The 23,222-nt window shown below is 33.9% G+C and overlaps 1 protein-coding gene across 1 annotated transcript; it reads left to right on the top strand.

The window, feature by feature from the left end:
• The first annotated feature begins 457 nt into the window (after window positions 1–457).
• On the top strand, window positions 458–19,329 carry LOC112693877 (midnolin homolog). Its single transcript, XM_025569123.1, has 7 exons — window positions 458–1,090; window positions 3,167–3,254; window positions 7,880–7,936; window positions 10,152–10,754; window positions 18,143–18,230; window positions 18,478–18,723; window positions 18,787–19,329. Exons 1-7 carry the CDS (start codon window positions 528–530, stop codon window positions 19,002–19,004), a joined length of 1,863 nt encoding a protein of 620 aa, XP_025424908.1. The 5' UTR covers window positions 458–527; the 3' UTR covers window positions 19,005–19,329.
• Window positions 19,330–23,222: the final 3,893 nt, after the last annotated feature.

The following is a 23,222-nucleotide window of genomic DNA, read 5'->3' as shown; positions in this document are numbered from 1 at the left end:
TATTCGATTCTCTCTTTTCCATTCCGCGATCCGTCGGCGTTACGGTCGTGTTCGCTTCCTTGTCTCGTCGCCGTCAACGCGAAACGTGTATCCTCGCAATTGCACTCGGTCTTTTATTATTTTCGTTTTTATCCGTTTTCGTTTTGTTCATATATCAGTGAACGCGTTCGTCGTGTGTCAACCGCCACCGCTAATGCAGTGTCACTACCTCACCATGGCGTCCGACTCGCGGTTGTGATACTCGTCGTCATCGGATTCCTCGTGCCCGACGCCTACCTATCTACACACCAACGTTCCTCGTAACTCGCCCGTAATATAACATCGACTGCCTACCATAGAATATAGAATATAAACGTACTCGAATCGTATACGTAACGCAAACGTACACACACACACACACACACATACACATACACACAACGCTCGTGCATTTATATATTTACTCATACCCGTACGTATAAAAAATAATATTTAATTATATATAAATATTTATATATATAATATTAAATAATAACTGACGTGACGCGATGGAAGGCGGCAGTAGCAGTAGCAACAAGGACGCCGGCGAACCGAAATCCGGGTGCGGTTGCAACGGTGTCGCGGTGGACAACAATAACGACGCTACGGCGGCCGCCGCGGCAGTAGCCGCGAAGGCAGCGAGAAGAACCGCAGCGTTGGTCGCGGCGAACAGAGCGCAGGCCGCAGCGAAAGCGGCAGCGTTGAGAGCGGCAGCGTCGGCCGCCGAGTGTTTGAGACATCGGGCGCACCTGAAACTGCAAGAGGAGATGGAGAAACAGCAACAGCAAACGGCGGACGACCGTCAAACCGCGGTGGCCAGCGGCGCCGCGGCCGCCAACGGCGGTGGGTCCACGTCCACCGGCGGCGGTTCGTCGGCCTCCAGCGGCAACTCCTCGAGCAACGGCATCGCTATGGACGAAGCGTCCGAAATCACCATCACCGTATCGCCGACCACCGGCGGCCAGTTCGATCTGTCCGTGCTCAAGACCGACTCGGTGGAAAGCCTCAAAAAAGTGATCTCCAAGCGGCTGAGAGTGCCTAAAGAGCGCATATGCCTGTTGTATCGCGAGAGGTGAGCACCAATCGTTTTTCTATTATTCGTTTCTAGTTTTAATTTTATCACCTCCCTCCGCGCCCCATCCCCTTTGACGTCGCCGCAACCCACCTCGCAACTCATTTACCCCTGAGAGACTCCACAGCGAGAGTGTCGGGTGGCGCGTAAGGATAGAGCGACGCGTTCCTTTTGTGCGGGCGTAATCTACGCGACGGTGAAGAGAGGAGCGCGTGCACCCGTCCGCGCTGTATACATTCGCCAAAAGGTTAATCCGCCGCGGCACTCCAAAGTACGAATTCCGGTCCGGGCAAACTTCGAGACCGGCACTTCCGCTCGATAACGAAGCCGACGCGCCCGAGGGGGTCACGACCCGTGCGTGTATCGTGCGTGTGCACGGTTTAACGTACCCTCCGCAGCAACAGCTGCTCGGACGAGATAAACAATTTTCGTTCGATTGTTCCCCGAATCCGGGACAGGGGGCGACGTTCAGGTAGCGATGTGTCTTGTCGGAGACCGATCTGCGACGTTGCCGTTCCGTCGCACTCGTTCGTTGCGCAAACCGTCGCCCGTCCGAACGTACGGGAGAAAGAAAGAACAAAAAAAAAAAAAAAACTAGGTACACGTTTTTGCGCTCGTTTCGTGTACCCTTTTTTAACGTCGGCCGTTTTTCTTTCTCGGTATCGCCACTCCCCTCTCATCCGCCCACGATGCCGTGACATTGAAACAAAGACGTCTCGAAAACGAGAAACGATGTCAACAGGATTCGGGTGTACGTGCACGCGCGCGCGCCCGCGTACAACACATTGTCATCGGCCGATTTCTTTTCCACTCGCTCGCCATAGGTGGTGGTTCCCGATGTAATTGAACTTATCCCGGACCTCGCGCGATTTCCATCCGATCCCCGTTTCTGTTCCGCGTAAACGGTGCTCGCGTTTCCCGGAAGTCGCGTTTATTGTAATACAATAACATTTCGAAATCGACGACGGTCAAACAGCTGTATGTTAGTCGACGGATTTTAACGCTTTCCAAACGTTTCGTCGACGTCGCGAAATAATATATTCGTCCCGGATTCTTTGTTACCGACGTGTTTCAAAACGATTACGTGTTATTATTATTTTTTCGAACCCCTTGCGCGCACAGGTAACCCAAATAATAACGCTTGTAAAAACGTTGTGTGTAATAATATTCTTCGAATTATCCGTGCGGTTACGCAAGTCTGTATCGGCCAAGTCTTTGCCGGGCGTGGGATCGAAATCCCAACAGCTGACACGACGGACGCCGCCGCCGCCGCTCCCCTAAAGCTGGATAATGTCGCCGCCATTAAAATTTAAGGGTGAATAACCCGAACGGCTGCCCGAGCCGCAGCCGCACGGGTCCCTTTTTAGACAAGTGTAGAACAGCTGCTTCGTTCTATCGTCGGGCAGCCCTCTTCTGTCTATTGTGTGTACCCAAAGAAACACGTCATCGTCTCTCTCGACCGCGACGAACACTAGCCAAGCTGTATTCAGGACATCTGGCAAACATTATTCTATACGTTTTTATATGTTAAGCATTTTTGCAGAATTTCTGGAAATCGAGCGTTGTAAGAAATGGCTTTATTTCGTCTTGGAAAATCAGGGGTTCCTAAAATGCGCGAGCGTTCTATTGTTTTCCTCTATTAATTATCTCTTGACGGCCCGAGTGAACGCATTCTCTTCTCCGGGTTTTATATTTTTTATTCCCTCGAACGTCGTGTGTAAGAAAAAAAAAATAAAATGTAACCTCTGGTTACAGCAACACTGTTGTTTATCCACACGTTACGACAATCGCAATAGATATATACGTAATTTGACGCATTTATGTAACGCACCTGTAATTATTATTATTGCGTTAAACCTTGAAAAACTTATTGTTGCTAACAATCGGTTTTTATTGTTGCAATTATTTTCACGGTATAAAGAGCTGTATGATTTTATTTTTCAATTTTTCGTATGACCAATAATCTCAATGATAATATTATTATCGTTGGACGTGAATTTTACTTCGTACGTTATGGACGACAAAGCAGACGTTTATTGATTTATGGGCTTTGTTTTTTTTTTTTTTGTCTCGCAGGCAACTTAGAGATGGCTCGTTGGACGACAACCAGTTGATGCAAGGAAGCCGCCTCACCCTATTGCCCAGCGTGGAAACCGGTCTTCTGGTGAGTACCGAGTAGATCTTCGTTTTCGTCTCTTTTATTCCGGGCCTCCCACCTTTTTCTACAACGATAAACCAGTTTAAAATATAAAATAATATGGGTATACCTATTATTGTGTGTCCTTATTGCCACACATCTTGATGATCACGATATATTACATATAATACGTTATTATACATAGAACGGCAACACGTATGTGTTGCTCGAGCAAGGACAACTCATCTCGGTTTGAGATTTTAGAATGGTGATGGAGAAGGAAATCAAGTAGGCCTTGTTCTCTTTACTTTTTTTTTTTTTAATTTCAGTAGGCCTGATGGATGTAATTATGTTTGTAGTTAATCGATATATTCGATATATCCTTAATCAAGATCGAGAACAATTCACGAAAATATTATATCTGAATTTTAATATTTTATTATTTATAACTTGAGTTTTAAGTTAAAATGCGCTCACGAGATATTTGTAAAAATAATGTTGTGACTGTTGTAAATAAGTTTTGACTTATTTCGTTGTTATGGGCACCGTCATACGTTTGTATAACGGTCGCCACGGTATTATTGTTACTTTAAATTTATAATTTATAGATTCGCGTTTACCACTGAATGCCCTAACCCCATAATATATTATTTGATAAAAAAAATACTTATTTGCATAATATTATATAAGATGTTCTAAAAACTGTATTATTTATATCAGTGAGAGATGTGAGTGTGTTGTGTTAGGGCAAATATTATAATGGAACTAATTTAGATAATTATTTTAAATAATCATTTGACACTACCTTGTCAAATATATATTTTAAATATTATTTAGAACATTTATAGATTGTATCTTTAAACTTATGGAACTATCTCGTTATTTTTTAGTTTATGTTTATTATATGTAACAATTTATAGAACCCTAGTAATTTAAACGATAAATAATAGTTTTACTATTAATTATTAACATAATTTTTGCTTTTTATATTTAAAATGTACATGAATTGTATGTATTAATATACAACGTAATTAATATATCTTAGATTCATAGAAGCCCATTGTCATAATAATTTAATCTAACAGCATGAACTGTACGAGATAGTAATATTTCAGAGACAATCTAAATCGTGTTCTTTGTAATTTTTGTGTAATACAGCTCATCATTTTGTGAGCAATACTGGACAATGTTTTAAATAATAGTTTTTCTATAAGGTTTATACGGTACTCCACACACGAAAAAAAATATTATTGATAATAAAATTAAAATAAATATTAATTAGTATTTACATTTTTGTCTATTTTATACATATTAATTAACAAATTTACTAGCCATTAATCAAAGAAAAGTAATTATATATAGTATTTGTATATGTGCGACTAAATTAGCTTAGCAAGACTACATTTGAATATTATTTTTATTAATAATTTTTTATGTTATTTGTTATACAATACTTGTAGTATATATATTCGTCCAATATATTTTTATATTTATCCAAAATTAAATTGCTATTCTTATAAATATAAGTTTCTTTCTCAATATTTTAAATACGAGGTAATATGTTTTGTTTTATTTCTAAAAGCTTGATGATTTTATTAAATATATTTTTTTATTTTCTAAAGTCGTTATTATAAAACATTATAAAGTAGGCATTAGTATGTGTTATTTAATTGCTAAATTATCATAAATATAATCACACCGATAAGTGTAAAATTACAAACTACAACTATTGCTTACTATAACAGTATTATAGTATTTTCTGTTCGTTTATCAATTAAAATTCTGAAACTAATAATACATTCAAACTGTCATCGTATCACATTTGCTCGAAAAAAAAATAACGCAAGCAATTTTCAACTATATTGATTATACATTTTTTTAAATTTGTTTTTATGAATTTATCCTCAGTTTGTGTGTGTGGATTTTTAACACATACAATTTTAAATTAAAATATTCGTTATTCTGATTTATAAGTTTTCCAAAACAAATTTCAACACATAATAGTCATTGCACAGGGTGTTGGTGCGTAGCATGATAGGCCTAACGGAGCATTGCGTTGCGTATAATTCAGGACCGTTATGTCTCTTATCGGGGTACCCTGTAACGGGGCGGCGGCCCGTTATAACGATATTGCCGACGGTCCCGTTGCCCGGGTAACGGGATCCGGGCAACGGTATACACCGCGTGTCGATGGCTCGTCGTTGTCGACATCGGCGTATTCTCTCTTCATGCGGGCAAAACGCCACCGAACGCCAACGGTCAACACCGTTATGACCCGATCGTGAGTGGCCGGAGGTGATTTCTCTATTTCATTCCGTTCTTTTAAAACATTTAATGAATTCCAGTTGAATGTTAAAATTAAAAACTCTGTTTTATTTTCGCCTGGACCTATTAAATGTTATATTTCATATCAGCTAATCTGCTAAAAGAAAATAATCGATAGCGATGTGTTATTAAATGATGGCTTTTTAAAATATATTATTACCTAAAACCGATTTTTATTTGTATACAATATTCTATGCATTTCCTATTTTTACTTACTTTTCCTATTTTACTTTTCACATTAAATGATATTAATAATAAATAGTTGTGTTTCATTTCGCCACAGTTTCTATCATTAAAGAAATTTTTTCCTTCGTACTTTATTCTCTATTCTTAGTTAAATTTTAAAATCTTATTAGAATTTAGTTCGTTGTTAATTCCATTGTTTATATAATATTTACCTTGAATATGTAGATATTACATGTCATAATAAAGTGTATTCTATTGAAGGTTTCTTATAATATTTATCTATAGAACATTACGAATATTAAAATAAGCACTCGTAAGCAGCTATTTTTTTTTAAGTATGTGTAGTATCTTTGTAATACATTGTCATGCTAGATGTTATACAATTTGAATTTACGCTATATAACTTTAAAATATTAAAATTTAAAAAGTTTTTTTCATAAGCTGGTGTTTTAAAATATGTGCAAAAAAAATATTGAAAATATTACCTACCTATACATTTATAATTTATTTCTTCAGTTTATGAATAATTTTTAGTCTACAAGACCATAAACAGATAATAGTATTAAAATTATATTCAAATAATTTTACATTAAAAAATAAATATGAATAACTATATATAATGTACATTTTAATATTAAATACGTAATTTAATATTTTTAAACATGTTATTGTGAATATTCTTAATTCACAGTTGGTCTTTAATTAAAATTAATATTTTTTTAATTGTCATCAAATTTACTTCTATGTAACGTGAAATAAAGTGTTCAATCAAATTGAAATGCTTGTATAAAAAATAATATGCTACTGATAAATTGTTAATTTTGTTGGCAATTGAATAGGTAATAAGGTTATAAAGCCATTTTTTTTAAAAATTGGCCTAATATTAAAATAAAAAAATGTCTTTGTGTACTTATTGCAGTGTTCATGTTAAAAAGTTTAACTATTATTTATCATAAATAAATTTTAAATTAATATTTAAGTTCAAACATTTTTATTTGAAAGAATATTGGACTTATTTATAGTAAATGTTTTGTTTTATGATCCTTTGTTTAGTCATATTAATTCTTTCCAACAATCGGTGAAATAAAAATGCGACTGAATCTAATAACTTTCTTGTGTTATTTTAATAATTTTAACGTAAAATAATAAAAATGTATTATTTACGGCAACCGTGAATTTTTTTTTTTCCATTTATTATGGACTTTAATTGTATTGTTAATACACTTATTATTTATATATATTTATTTGTTTACAACAATTATTAATAATACTTTAGTATGCTTTATTTTGTATTTTTTAATCGTTTATATTTTCATTATGTAGTTAATCTCCGAACTGAATTCGATCCTTGATACTTTCTTTAGCAAGACAATTCGTCAATTTTACTACTGAATATGAAGTATTCTCTCTTTTTATATTAAATCTATAATATCATAATAAAAACTATTTCTGTTAGTGTTATTAAATCGATTTATCTTCAATATTGATTGAACAACAGATAATGCCATATTTTTGATAGGATACGAAATATTTTATAATACAGAATGTGCTTGATATCGGTTTTGTTGTACAATCGTTATATTATGTATTTAGGAAAAATATGTATATATTATTCAGTCACAATTATTTGAAAACTAAGTCTATGCTGAAACTTGTATAGGTTTTGTGTAAAAGTAGATCAGTGTTATGTTACGTTATTCCGTTCTAGATATATGGTCGACAAAGCGAATCGCGTGGTTTACGTGTATGGGAAAAAAACTACTGATTTTTTTATCATGCTAACACAGTTTGTCCCACAAATATGTGCAATGAAGTTTTTATCCTATAGACATTTTTCAGGACAAAAATAATCATAAATTTCGTTCAGACTAATATACAGAACCCTAAAAGATAAATAAAAACGACATATTTACAAAATTGGGCGGGCCGTCTTCTAAACCGGGCGTCGACCTTATCAGAGGGACCTTGTGAATCCAGGACCACACCCTGCCGATAACATTTTATTATAATCTATCTACATGTTATAGTACAGACAATTTCTGTGTTCACAAATCATATACGCTCTTTATTGTATAGTATAAATGCCCGTATATGTTTAGTAAATGTATTGTATTATATTATAGCCTAATTTTTATTTTTAGGTTCAGAGACCAGAACAAAGCGTAATGCAGGCGTTGGAAAGTTTGAATGATTCTCAGGTAATTTCACCGTTTAATCCATTTCTTTTCGTACTAAGTATTAAGGATTCATATTATTTTTTCGTTTAACTGTATTATTTAACAATGTTTTACACCGTTACATGTTTTCGGAATGCGTATAAATATTTAAAAAGATGCCTTGTTGGTTAAATCGTATATTGTAAATTATTTCAATGCCGTTAAACACGGGTAAAAATTATGAAGTATAAAAACCAATAAATTTTTGTATGTTGTAGTGTTAAATATTTTTTTTAACTCTGTTTAAGGCGTTTAAATATAAGTTGATTTTTTTTAAATACAGTTCTAGTTCAAAATGATTTTTCATATTTTTGAAGTAGATATATTTATATATTTTGAAATACCTAAACCTTCTATTAACATTTTTATAATTTGTTATGCGATCATTCATTAGTCACTCTGATACATTTGTTACATTAAACTAACCCTAATAGTTTAGTATTTTTTCAATATGTTATACGTTTATAATTAACAGTATTGAAGTCTTCAGTTGTATAATCTTGATTTTATTACATTTACATATTTAAGTTTACTATAATTTCCTTAATATTTTATATTTTTATGTTCCTAATTTACTTGTAGAGTAAGACATTTCAAGTTATATCTTGCGTTAAATCTTAAAAATATTAATCTTTTCATGTATTCGATATTGGCATAAATAGTTGTTTATAAAATAGATACAATTTTTATCTCCTAAGGCTGCTGTCACAGTGGTGGCACTGACGTTGGCCTATTCGACCGATGACCGACGTCGGTGAAACTCGACCGATCATTTTAAATAAAGTAAATATACAAGTGGTCTCAGTGCTTCCGACCGCATCGGCCGATTACACCGACGTCGGATATCTGTCGGGTAAAATTCAATTTCGTTGGTTTTTATCATCGGCTGATTCTGTCGACGTAGTTCAAACACGAATATTTTATTTTTATTATGGACTGCGAGAAATTAATAAGTTTTGGTTAATGAAAGAAGAAGCTTATGGTACCATAGTAGTAAATCTTCATCCTGTTTCAATAGTTGGTGAAACAATGTACAGAATTCTCCATAGTTTTCCCTGTCCGAAAAAATGTCATTTGTGTGACGCTTTCGTTTTTTTAATAATAAATATTTAATAGTAGGACTTGCTTTCATACGATAATAATGAGAGGCTGGCCATTTTATAAATTATAACTTACACTCATTGCATTGAAATGAATAAATGTCGGCCAATTTTATCGGCCGTCGTCCGTGTCACTGTGACCACAGCTTAAGCTGTGTACAAATTTAAACTATTTATCCGTGTAAAACACCATTCTACCAAAATTATTAAGGTTAGTGGTTGACACCATAATTGTTGTTGCTTATGGTGTATTTAATCCATACCATTATTCTATAAATAAAAGTGCGTAGAATATAAAATATTGTGTAGAGTTTATATTATTATTATTATCAATTTCTCATTATCCAGTTGGTACAAGAAACAAACGTCCTAAAATATGTCATGTTCTCGAATAAATTTATTAATTTGCATCAGATCATTTGATTGCGATTAGGTGATAACTTTAGCCTTCGAATTGTTTATATATTGATGAATATTTTGATTCAACACGAAACTTAATGCTAAAATAGTAATTTAATTAAATTTTTATCATCAATAAAAGATATAAATATAAGATTAATAATTTTAAATAAAATACTTCTACTGTAATCCGTTAAGAATATTTTTCTATTACAATGCATTCTAAACCAAATTTGGCTTAGCTGTACCTAAAAACCGTACTGAAAACCCATCGTTTTAGTCCATACTTTTTTATAATATTATATATTTATATTTTCTTTTAATTGTCATTATAAAATAGTCGTTCAACCTTTTTTGAATTCAAATAGCATCCAACAATCTCTATGAATTTCAAACGTATGTGCTATTGATTGTGTACATACAATTCATCATCGAATTAGCAATATTTTAAAAATTTAAACGCAAGCAATTTTACCAGAAATGTGCACTTATTGCATACCGAACTTTGTCAATCGATATTTGATAATAATTCTTTATTGCATAACCATTCTGACACTTAATACACATAACAATATTTTTATTATTTGTATTCCAATTTGGTTCTTATTATTTTCTTTATCTATACATATATATGTGTATACGTGTGCCTGTTAAGTAATATACCTCCGTAAGACTAAATTATTTATTGCGTATTTCAGGTCAACGATTTTCTGTCGGGCAAAGCACCATTAAACCTGACCATGAGATTGGGCGATCACATGATGCTTATTCAGTTGCAGCTGTCCACCGTGTCGTCGTCCGGTTCGTCGAAACGGCTACAAACCGCCGCCTCGACCGTGGCCAGCACAGGTGCCGCGGCCGCTTTGAACGCGTCCACCGTGTCCCCCGAACCACCACAAGCCACGGCCACAGCAGCGACCACTTGTTCGGCCGGCAACATAATCGGTACCCCTAGACTGATACCAGGCGTGGACGCATATCCAATAACCCGTGTGCGTAACGTATCCGACGACAGCGACGACAACTCGATGGACACGACCGAGGACATGTCGCCACCGCCTCCGCCGCCGGTGTCCGCGGCCGCGCCCGTTGAGCCGGCCGCACCGGCACCCACGCCCGCGCCAGCAACTCCCTGTTCGTGCGACGCGAGCACGTCGACCGCTTCCACTACCACGGCCACGGCCGCCGGAGAAAAACCGCAACTGGACACCCGCGCGCTCGCCGAAGCTTCCCGGAACCTTACTCAAACACTGAAACAATTGTCTTCGGAAGTGCTCACCACGAAGAGCGGTTCCAAAGAGGTGAGTGTCAATACAGTCAACACAGAACGTGTTTTACTTGATAAAAATGCCGAGACCACCGCCCTTGCGATCGTAACGCGCGACGTGGTTTGTTTTTCGTCTATTCGTGTTGCCCCGTCCCGTTACGATCCGAACGTTTTACGGGTGTACGTACGACGTTCAACGGGTAAAATTAGAAAACTAGTTAAATCCGAAATGAACGCGTGGTGTTCGGCGCAACCGATATTTCGGCGATTGGTTTCAATTCTTGCGTCCGGACGTCGTCATATTGATTGTTGTGTGGGCGGCAACGTCGCAATCCGGCAACGTAGTAGTAGGGCCCGGGGTATACTAATTCCGTCTCGCTTCCCGAGGGTTATTATGATCAATGTATGGCCGCAGCATCCACACGCGCGCACGCACACACGCGCGCGGAGCAGAGGAAAAAAAGTTTCGTGTCGCCGACTAGCGTCGACGTTGCCGTTCACTCGTGTTCACACACTACTAACCCACACCGCCGCCGCCGCCGCCGCCGACGTCTTTGTGAGCGGCGTTGCGCGCGTACGCTGTACACATCCGATGACCTCAATTCCAGGTGAAATACGGCCGAGTTTCTTTGCACGACCGAATTAATAAACATCGGGAATGGGAAGAGTTGCGTGAGAGGTAAGCGCGCGAGAGAGAAAGAAATAATACAAAATAGGATGTGTTATGTGCGCGGTGTGTACTTTTTTTTTATTTTTTTATTTTCTATGGACGTGTATTGTTTTCGAGGCTCATCACGTTTTTCGGTAGATATATTTGTGTGCGAGTATTTGAATACAACATCGATGTGCGTACGAAAACGTTATGGCGACGACTCCGACAGAATCCGGGTATCCCTGTGGGGCGTGGTTGGGCCGCCACAGTGAAATCGACGTCATATTGATCACGCGGGAGGTCGCTTATCACAAAGGCCCCGGGCCGGTGCGACCTTTTGTGTTGTGTACTCGCGTTGCTATACACACACACATTCACACGCATACCTTGTTTTCCATTGATCGGCTCTCTCTCACTCCCTTTCTTCCCTTCTACGGAAACCTTCTAGAAACGCCGAAAAACAATAAGACGCGTTGATGTGTGTTTATTTTATTCATAGAATACATATATGTATTCTAGTGTATAATTTACAATGTACTTATTATGATTTAAATGCAGTTTCTTTTTATCTTTTTTTTTTTTTACCCAAACTGTGTTAGTTGTTTCCCACGTTTTGAATTTGTTGAATTCACTTAACGGTCGAATGTGTTATATTGTGCTATGGATATAGGAACGTATGTCTGATGCTGTTTATGTATTTTAACGATTCTAGCTAAATAATTTTGATATATTTGAACGTTATTAAACAAAACTATAGTCCCCAAAACTATTTTCCTTTAAATCTGTTTAAAACATTTTTTCTTGATGTATGTATTGTATAAATAGTATTTATAACTTATTTTCTTATGTTTGTTAAACCATGGTATTATGTTAATTAATATTTTAAATTGCTGAATATTATTTTTTACTGAAACTCTGCTTTCCCCCTACAACGTTTGAGTCGTGTTGCCTCCAGCGGACAGTTAAATGTAACCGTAAACGAGATCCGTGTTTTACGGTACTCGGTGTTCCAGTTCGCCGGACAACGGTGTCTAGTAACTGTGTCGATTCAGTCAGAGCCGCCTCAGAGACGCGTAAAAAATAAACTCTACGGCAAATAGGGCGGACCGAACCGCCAGTGGCAATCAATAGATACTAAGCCGAGAATTACTTTCCTCTCACCACTCTTCTATGGATTTCCTATTTATGTACACATTGCGAAAACATCAGAATTCTGAGTTTTCTATTTAATATTTTCTTTTTATACTTATTTTACTTGAATTGTTGAAAAATAAGACCGCGGTGAAATCCCATTCCTAAATAATGATAAATTATTATATATGTTAAACCTAAATGATTAGTTGAAAATGATTTATTTCTTGGAATTTATCAAAATGTTTAATGTAATTGTTTCTAGTGTACTTCAGAATAATCAAAAATATACTTTGTATTATTTATGTGGAATTTAGTTGTGTAAAAAACAAATTAAATGTAAATATTAATCTTTGGTAACACTAAATTTAAAACATTAAATATAACTTAACATGATATGTTTTATTCGTCATGTGAAGGGGTTGTTAATGGACAATACTTCAATGGGCGTCGCCCACCCGTTGTGATTCTATCATCCCCCGCGTGTGACCAACTCCTACGCATACGCCACATCAAAGTAATCTTTGCTCTCTGTGAATCATATGCGAACCGAGAAAATTATATGATAGAATAAATAGTTGTTTTTATTTAATTCCGTTTACATATAATAATGAACTTGTTTACGTTAAATCTCTTTAATTATATTTTGATGTAACGCAACAACATATTTTTCATTTGATTAAATGTGTGAAAAAATCTTTATTAACATATCAATATTATAGTCATAACTGTTTAGATTGAGTACATTAATAAATAAATCTTAAGCAAAATAAGAATAATACATTTTACTTACTTTTGATTTTAGGCTTTGAGCTCACTGAAGATTCAATATATTGTTTCCTAGGCATTTAAATTAATAATATTTATAAAAAAAAAGTAGTTGAATTACAATTATTCAATTAAAAGTTGAAACATAAAATCGATTAAAACGTGTTTGTTTATATATATTCATTAAGTATGATTTAAAAAAAACGCAATATCTGTTCTTTGTTTCGTATAATTAATTATACACCAGATATTGTATTTCAACACTTTGTGAAATGTATTAAATTTGGGTTGTTATTGGTCAAAAAATAATAACATAATAACTACGTAATTCATATGATTTATTTCTTATCACGGAAATATAATAATATTATCTAGTGAGTCGACATTTCCAAAAAAGAACAACAGACCTTTAATATTTTATTTATAACAATATTGATAATATTAGATATTATTCTGGTGATAATTGATAATTCATTATGTTATGAATATTTAATTTTATAGAAAGGCCTACATAATTTACTAGTTCATACGAATTATTGATTTTGGTCTATATTTTTTTTAAATATAGACTCTATATAATTATAATGAAATAAAATGTTATCAAAGCATTTGTTGTAGCATCACTTAATATTATTGAATTACTACTTTCTTACTATTTCATTATTGCTGAACAACTACTTTTTGCATTTAATGATTTAATAATCGAACAATTTGTGTCGTTAACAATATTGTATTACTCATATTTTATCTAAAATACTATGTGCGTATTCTATATTTCATTTAAAACTAATTTGTATATTAAAATGAATCAATTATTTATTTCCGGAAATGATTATAAACTATTTAATACAGTCTTATACATTTGTAATGTTGGCTTAATTTTGCATTTTAATTAATTTGCGGATATTTTATTTTTTACACGTAAAACTTTATAGGTACTAATGTACTGTATGATTATAGATAATACTTACACTCCACAGTACATTTTGTTAACTGTTTATATTTGTGTAATGTTTAAACAGAAAAAAATATTTATTAACTTTCTGACTAATGTCAATTTCACTACGTATTTTTTTTACCGCTAAACCATATTTGTATAATTATTTTTCATGTTTTATATTATTCATACATTATGACTCGAATTATTTTTCAAAAATTATAGAATTATAAAATATACTTAACTTTTCTGTTGTTATCTCATTAGATAGTTTATTCAAGTGTGTTGCTGTTACTGTTGTAACATTTTAGTTATTCAACTTATTATTAATTTTAAGTGTACAAAACGTAATCTTTTTATATTTTTTAAATATAATAATTATTTTTATCATCATAAAATAATGTAATACAGTTCAGATGTTTTTATTATTTGCATATAATTCATCGAATAATGGTTTTGATTAATTATCTAATAAAACACCAAACATAATATTTTGCATTTGAAATGTTTGTTTTTGTGAGAAAAGAGCAAATTTCAAATGTTGTGAAATTTATATTTAAAAGTGTTTTAATGCGTTCTATGTTAATTGTATAGGCTGTTAAGACTTAAATAGAATAAATTTATATTTATCCTTTCCAAACAATATTATTGGCGTTGAATAAATACATATATTGTTAACTGATAGCTGAATTATTTAACTATACTTATAATATTAAACATTAAATTAGTTGTGTAATAATAATATTAACACTGTATAATAGGGATTATACGATATCGTCAGGGATATTTTATTATATTAAATTTAATGTAATTACTATTTCGATGTAAAAAAAAGAAAAAAAAGCAGGTTGAAAAAAGCAAATAGTCCTCGTGTATTCTAATGATATTTTCTTGTACTATATTCATTTGCATACACCACAATCGATAATTATTAAAACATATTTCCTAGGTAACCAAAAATTGAAAAATGTATACAACCGGACTTAAACCCAAAACGGTTTCGACTTTTTACAATGCAATTTTCAAAAAATCCTTAGTACACCTATTATTATTACTTTCCCTTAAAATTTCAAATAAATCGGTTTGGCAGTTTAAGGTATACGTACATGAAACGTATTATTTGGTTTTTATGTAAAATATGATTTATCTTAAAACAAAATATAATAAATTATCCATTTATAACTTTTTAATGTTTATGAATGTGTCGTAGATATCATTTGCAATTTGGTATCACTTTCACTTAGACAGTTACTATACATCTCGTAACCAACTAATACTATGATTTTTTTTTTTTTTTTTTACTACTCCGGGTCACTGTCGTATTCGCTAAAATGTATTTTAAAACACCTATATAATGAACGAGCAAAACGAGTTTTTAAAATTATGGTATAATAAGGTTAACTTCTTCAGAAAACCATCTGGTCCTGAACCGTAACCGACAACTCGTCGAACATCTTTCAGCAGTTACGCTAAATCCGTGTGCAACGAGAAAAACAATATTTTCAACAGTCCGTCACGACTAAAACGAACATTTTAAGCCACGCGCCCTCCTTGCTATTTTCCGGCGAAACCGAATTCATAATATCTACTTATATGTTACACTAACACTATTCGCCCGTAAACCGCTGTCGGTCATAGTCTATAACACATAGGTTCGCGATAATTTTTATATTTTTTTCCGCCTCGGATACGGTTTAATAATATTTCATCGGAACAGTGGTCATAAGCGCGCGTGGGGGAGTCCCCTACCCGTGGTAACGCTGGTTTATATTTGTTCACGTCCCGTCGGTCGGCGGCGTGCGGCACGATAAAATAAATACGATTTTTTTTAGAAATAACTCCACTGCGCGATGTACGCGCGCGCGCACACAACCGTGTTACACTATCGCCGGTCCGCTGCATTTATTAGTGGTACACGTACCACGTACGTGCAACGTACAGTGCGTACCCGCAGCGTACGTACGTTCCTCCTCCGTACACTCGTAGCAATGGTAATAATAATAATTTACATTCACGTTATTATTGTGTACGCCCACGCGCCGCGCGCCGTCCCTCGTACGTCAGCCGAAATGTGGGAGCTCGGCGGGCGGGGGCTGAACGACACCCACGCGTCGTCCGCGTATTAATCGTCGTCGCACGTACTCGTACGGCGTACACGTGTACACGTATTCGCGGCGTGCGTGCGTGCGTGCGTGCGTGCAAATGTATTCCTTCGCCGTGTGTTGTTTACCCGGAGACGAATAAATCGTTGCCAAGGGTTGTCGTGTCGTCGCGATCGGCAGCGACGGCAGCAGCAGCGACGATGACGAGAAACGTTTCTTGTTTTTTTTTTTTTTTTTCTTTCCTTTTCCCCCGTATCCTCCTATTTTTCGGACGCTCGCTGGGCGTCGACCGCGACGGCAGCGGGGCTGCCGCACTGCAATCGATTCGATTTTCCGCGGGGGCGTCGGCGGCCGGCACCGCACCCCCAACACCGTATTGATCTCTCTCGCTCTCGCTCTCACGGCGAAGGGTCGTGTTCGTGCTCCGCTTTCGTAGGCCGGTCGCCGCCGCAGCAGCCGCCGCCCGCCACCCATCGTCTCGTGCATCGACGACCGGCGGCGCTGCGCGTTGAACGGCTGCCAATTTTGAGGCAGGTCGTTGCTTTTTCACGCCCCCCACTCCCATCACCGGCGCGGAGTGCGTGACTAAATGGTCCAAAAACAATTTTTTTTACAACTGGTGTGCGGTACGTGTTCACCTGTGTACAACGACGTGTACGTTTCCTGTACGTACGTTTTCCCAACGCTCCCCCGCCCTCGCCGACCCGCCACGCGTGTCCTTTTCCTGCCCGGCGGAAGTGTGCGGGCTCGTTTCCCGGGAATCGCTGGACCCCTGTACATTTACGCCTCCTCTCCTACTCAAGCCGTGGTATTTTTTTCTCGTCGTGTAATTCGTGCAATGTGCATGCGGGTCTCTGCCGGAGCCATCAGTGATCCGAACTTGTAACCATGCTCATAGAAGTCCTTCGGGTTTCTACCCACCCGCGACTTGAACGTTTTCGTGTTTTGCAAACCGGACAAGGCGGCCCCGTGTCTGAACTGTGTGAAATATTCCGTAGATAATGGAAAACAGTGCCTCCCCCCCCCCAAGGCTTGATTGTCCTGACGCGAACACGTAATCATTGTTCGATTCGGTAGTCAATGTTTGTACGTACATTATATACGCGTTTTGACCGTGTACGATCTACATTTACTCTGTACAGAAATCTGTCCAATACTTCGGATCCGTTCTTAGCGATTCTTGCCCTTTGTTTTCATTTATTCTTATTATATAATATTTAATTATTATATAATATTCTGTTTCACTTTAAATTTTATGTAGAGTATGTATTCAAGTAAATAATTACATTTATACCAATATGTACTTCATATGTAATAAGTCCCATATTGGAAATTTTTTTTTTTAATTCATGAACCTAAATTACATGTTTTAACTTTTAGTTAGTTATTCTATTAGGTTTGTTACAAATATTGTTTTCAAATTATTTTCGATTAAGTCTCTGATCTTCATACGAATGTAATACTTAATTAAGTCGATAATGATGCCATGATAAATGGTAGTATACTGATACTATGGGATGTGTACAACCTGTAAAACTATATTATGATTATTATTAAGATAATTTGTATTATAATGTATGAAAAGTGAAAGTTTGTGATAATACAATCCTTTCTGTTACCAAATTAAAATACCAAAGAGTTTGAGAAAAAGTAATGGTGGTATATTCCTATATCAGATTTTATTGTTAAGCAGTACCATATAGAATTGATATAAACTCTAGCATTTCAATCTAATTTTTTAAAACCATGTAATTTAGGAATTTAGGATACACATTTAGGTAAATCCAGTTTAGTTTGATTACTTATTTATTGTGTGTATTATTATTTTTTAGATGCACATTGGATTTAAACGAAGACCTGGTGCAATAATTGAGAGCATGCAACATCATGGCAAAGGCGTATACTCAGGAACATTTTCTGGTAAATTTCATGTTCATTTTCAAATCCTTTCTAAGGCTTTATGAATCTCTTCCATGGTTTCCTACCGCTAAGTCAGCCTAAGGCTTCTTGGCTGAAAACATAAAATTACATATGTCTGTTGTTAACTAACTTAATGGATTGCAACAAACAATTTCTGTCAAACATCATTCCAAACAAATAAAATTTTAAATATAGTGTGTATCTTAATGTAAAAATAATATAATGGCTTATTTTATTTTTATTACAGGTACCTTGAACCCAGCTTTACAAGATCGCTTTGGACGTCCAAAGCGTGATATTAGTACCATCATACATATACTTAATGATTTACTATGTGCAACACCACAATATCGAGCTGCTGCTAGATCTGGTACTCCAGCTGTTTGTACCGCTACTACACTTCCTCCTACTGCTTCAGCTGCTCAAGCTGCTGCACCATTTACCACCGCTAATAGTGTATCTGCTCAAACGTCTGCTGCTTCTGATAACATTGGTAAGACATATGAAATTTTATATAATATGCCTCATTATAATTTATATCCTTAAATTTTTTCAGAAAATGAGACCAAAGAAAATGCAGCTACCCGTGGAAAAATGGAACGGTTACGTTTGATAATGGAAGAAAAACGTGAAAGACGTAGAGCTGGTCGTTCTGTGCCTTATGATAAATCTAAATCCGGGACACAATGGTCTGCTAAGTCAGAAACACAGAGTGTTGGTCCACAAGATCCTCCTGCAGATCCTCCTTTACCTCCAGAACAAGTCGTTGTTTGAAGAATCGCTCCTGAGGACATGAATAATGTGATAAAAATAATACTCCCCACCAGTGTTTTACATTTTACTATGTAATATCTATAAATAATAAGCATATATTTATATATATGCATTAATATAAATATAATTTAAATACAATAAATACGGTCAGTTACACTTTAGGGTGCAATATTATATAACAATATGGGTCATGCATTTAGACAAAACTCTTCATTATAACATTAGAATCATGACTTACTGTCCTATCGGAATCAATTTTTCTTTTCATATTTATACAATAAATAACAAATATAAACTGTTAACAAATAAATTATAAACCAATCGTCCATAATTTATACAAATGTAATTATAAAGAAACTGTATAGAATAATGTTTATATTTATAAATACCTAATTTGTTTTAAGTGATTTTTTTTTTCTAGGGAGTTTAAACATCAGATATTAAATAATAAATTACGATTTATTATCAATTTTTGTGAATGTAAAAATTTGTAGAAGTTTTTAGAAATTTAAATACATAATTAAATTATGTCTTGTCAAGATTTAATGACATATGTATATATAAATAAATCACGTGTGTCTGGTTAATTAGTATTCGTATGGTTAATGAAATTGATATGAAAAAAAAAAAAATTACAAAAAAATGTTGCTTAAAGATTGACTATTTATTAGGGTAATTATGTATGAGGAAAGTAATATTTAAGTTTTGTTTGACCATTAGGGTTTTTATTCACATCTATATAAATAAACTCATGAAACATCATTTATTTTCAATGTTTTATTTTTTTCTGTTAATTGTGTATTTTAAAAAACAATATTAAAATGACTGTTTTTTATATGATATTAAATAATTTACCCGCTTTTCCTAATGTCTTAATTTTATTGTGTAATTTGTATCAACTATTGATACAATTAAATAAATGTTCATAGAGAATGGAGTTGTGTTATTTATTGGGCATTTTGTTATTGATTTTAGATTACTATATTACATGATTTTTATTTTATTTTTTCATTTTTAACGTTAATAGTTTGTACTGCCACTTCAAATAATTGTCATGTTTACCTTATAGTTAACCTCCTATAAATTTATATTTTATTATTTTTATCTAATTTATCAATAATACTCGATCATAACATGAAAATAAAGACAATTAAGTTGCAACTATGTATGTATATTAAGTTGATTTTTATTTAATAAAAAGCCAAAACTTAAAATCATAAAAGAGTATTAGTTATGCAAATTAAATTATAATTAGAACATTTGCTAATTAATATATACAAATATATGTACATATTATACATATACATATAATATAAATTCTTTCTACTTACTAATAATAATACTTATTTTAGAATAAAATGCAGATGATGTAAAACATAGGTCCTTATTATTAAATGTAATCAGTTGAAGATAAAATGTAATAACATACTAAATGTTTAAAGAAATATCAACTAAAATCTTGGTTGATCAAATTATATTTATTAGAAGGGATGTACTAAATTACTTAATTGAGAAATATATAATTAGTATCATATAAAGATTATTCTATTTGATTTAAAAGTAAAAATTTTAGTTTTTGTAAATAATTGTTGCCTAGTATTAAGATATATTTTGTTCTTGACTAGTATTTTTCTATTTCTTAAGTACAATACTGATAATTTTGAAACGCTTTTCTAATTTTTTACATAGATATCAATCGCATGTAAAAGTACAATTCACTGTCAATACTTAATTTAAAATTGTATTTCACTAAACTATTACTTTTTGTTTTTATTTTATTTATACTTTATTGTGAAAACATTTCACTTGATATATTGTACAAAATAGAGAATTCGTTTTCTAAAAACTCAATATCATTGAATCCATAAGTATGTATAGTAGTACTTGAAGCCCTTTTCTATAATTACAATTGAATAGTCCAACTATTGAAGACATTCATTGTAATTTATAAGAATATAGTTGTTCCACATATGACTGATGGACCTGAAACTGGATAATCCAATGGTATTAAGTTTTTCTGAATTCTGAGTTATTTTACTATGGTTATGCTCAATAATAATAATTTAATAAAGAATTATCAAACGAAATAATCTCGAAAAACAATTATTTAAATCTAAAGTGCCTATGCATATATATTAATCATTGTCATAACTGCTTTTATATTTATCAATCCTTTTTTTCGAAACATTTCGCTTAGTTCTACATCAGTGTTCTGCATTATCTTGGGAACGAGAAATAATATGTTATTAGTTTGTATCATCAAAAGGTGTTATTTTACGGAGTAGTATGAGCATGTATATATAAAGCAATATATAAGCTTCACATCTATTCGATCGATTTTTAAACAAATTAATGTTAAAAGTTCGTAGCCAATAAATGTTATTAAACGGTTAGAAGACGGAAAATATTTATTTTTACTTTTGTGTAAACATTGAATAGTACACAGATCACTGCTCACGCGAGTCGGCAACATATTGGTTTTGGTCGCTTCGCGAGGACAGAATTGTCAGTTTTCCATTTTAGGTTTTCGTTGTATTGTCCTGAAAAACGTCTTGCAGACCGTTTTGTCCTGTTTTTACGAGTAGCTTCTAATTATTCCTAATCATCAATGTTTATGCATTAAACAATCGTGTAGGAAATTAATGGTCGACAAACGTATCTAAAAATAATCTTAATTATTGACTATACTCTAATAAATACATCTGTCCTCGCACTTAAGCGCAGCTAGACAGAAGGGGACTAAAACCTATAAAATTATCTCATCTCGATTATTCATATGTTTGGCGTGCAATTTAAGCTAATACTTAGTCGTGCTAATGTCCTCGCACACAGACACCATTCAATTTACTTCATTTCTTACGAATAAATTATACTTGTGTTTGTGGAGTTCATTGCTATTGTCATACTATAATAGGTTTGTGCACACATATTAATATCGTAGTGTTTAAATTTAATAAAATTAGTCGATTTTTAATTTAACATTTAACGCTTTTATTTTACAATTCACCCGTCTTCGCTTGAATCTAAGTTTTCGGCACCTAGTAGCCAATTGCATCTGTTATGTAGAATGTTTTATGCAATCATTAAAGTCTACTATTTCAATTTCTAGTGGATAGATAATTTTGATGATCATCACCAGCTTCTAAAGACCAAGCTTTGTTGTCGTAGCCAATCATGTCTGTCATATGCCATCCTCTTGAGACTTTGATAAGAGGTACAACCCATTCGATGGAAGATTTCTTCAAAGAAGGACTTACGCGGTCTTCTTCTGTATCTTTTTCCCTCTATTTTTCCTTCCATAAAGATAGTGATGAACACATTGTGTCTTAGTAGATGTCCAATTAGCTTTATTCTCCTTTTCAGTATTGTGTTCATCACTGTTCTTTCTTCATTGATCTCGTCCAGCACTGCTTCATTTATCTTATATTCTATCCAGTTTGTTCCAGTCATTTTCCTCCACATCCACATCTCCATAGTCTCCAGTCTATCTTTTTCATATTTTCCTATCGTCCATAATTCAAAACCATATGGTAATATACGCCAAATGTATGTTTTTATTAACTTCTTTCTTGAAATTAAACTTGTATGTATAATAAAAAATGTTTATTAGTAAGAAGTGTTCGTTTTTTCTCGAATGCTTGTTTTACAGTGTCTAACAATGTTACTTCATCTGGTATCAACAAGACGAATAAGTGTAAAGTTAATGCACCAGAAATGGATAATCAGACAAAAAGTAAGCCTGAAGGGAAAATAAGAGAAACGATTAGCATCAAAATAGAAGAATATGTAGAATTAATATCAATTCAGTCACCTGAAGGGGTAAAAATATGCAATGAAATAAATAAATAAATATAATAAATATAAAAATAATAATATAATACCTACCTAAATATGAGTCGAAATCCAAAAGATTTTCTCAATTTATACTCATAAATAACATATTTAATATTTAACATATTTACTTCATTGCATATTTTTATCCTTTCAGGTGACTGAAATGATATTAATCATTCATATTCTTTTATTTTGACGCTAAACATTTCTTGTATTTCCCTTTCAAACTTAATCTTTGTTTGATTATCCATTTCTGGTGTAATAACTTTACAGTTATTTGTCTTGTCGATATCAAATGAAGTAAAGTTTTTTTTTTATTACGAATACATTTTTAATCAAGCTGATTGTCAATTTTCGGTTCATCAAATTTAAACGTTGGAAAAA

Source organism: Sipha flava, unplaced genomic scaffold (assembly GCF_003268045.1).
Source record: "Sipha flava isolate LNK unplaced genomic scaffold, YSA_version1 119_pilon_pilon, whole genome shotgun sequence".
Classification (NCBI taxonomy): Eukaryota; Metazoa; Arthropoda; class Insecta; order Hemiptera; family Aphididae; genus Sipha; species Sipha flava.
The sequence above is the reverse complement of the archived record's forward strand: the minus strand, read 5'-3'. Positions and strand labels throughout refer to the sequence as shown.

Excerpts from the sequence above, each read along its gene's own strand:
- LOC112693877 (XM_025569123.1), top strand. The coding sequence starts at position 528 with ATGGAAGGCGGCAGTAGCAGTAGCAACAAGGACGCCGGCGAACCGAAA. Across the intron at positions 3,255-7,879 it reads GCGTGGAAACCGGTCTTCTG|GTTCAGAGACCAGAACAAAG; the intron begins GTGAGTACCGAG and ends TTTTATTTTTAG. Across the intron at positions 10,755-18,142 it reads CGAAGAGCGGTTCCAAAGAG|ATGCACATTGGATTTAAACG; the intron begins GTGAGTGTCAAT and ends ATTATTTTTTAG.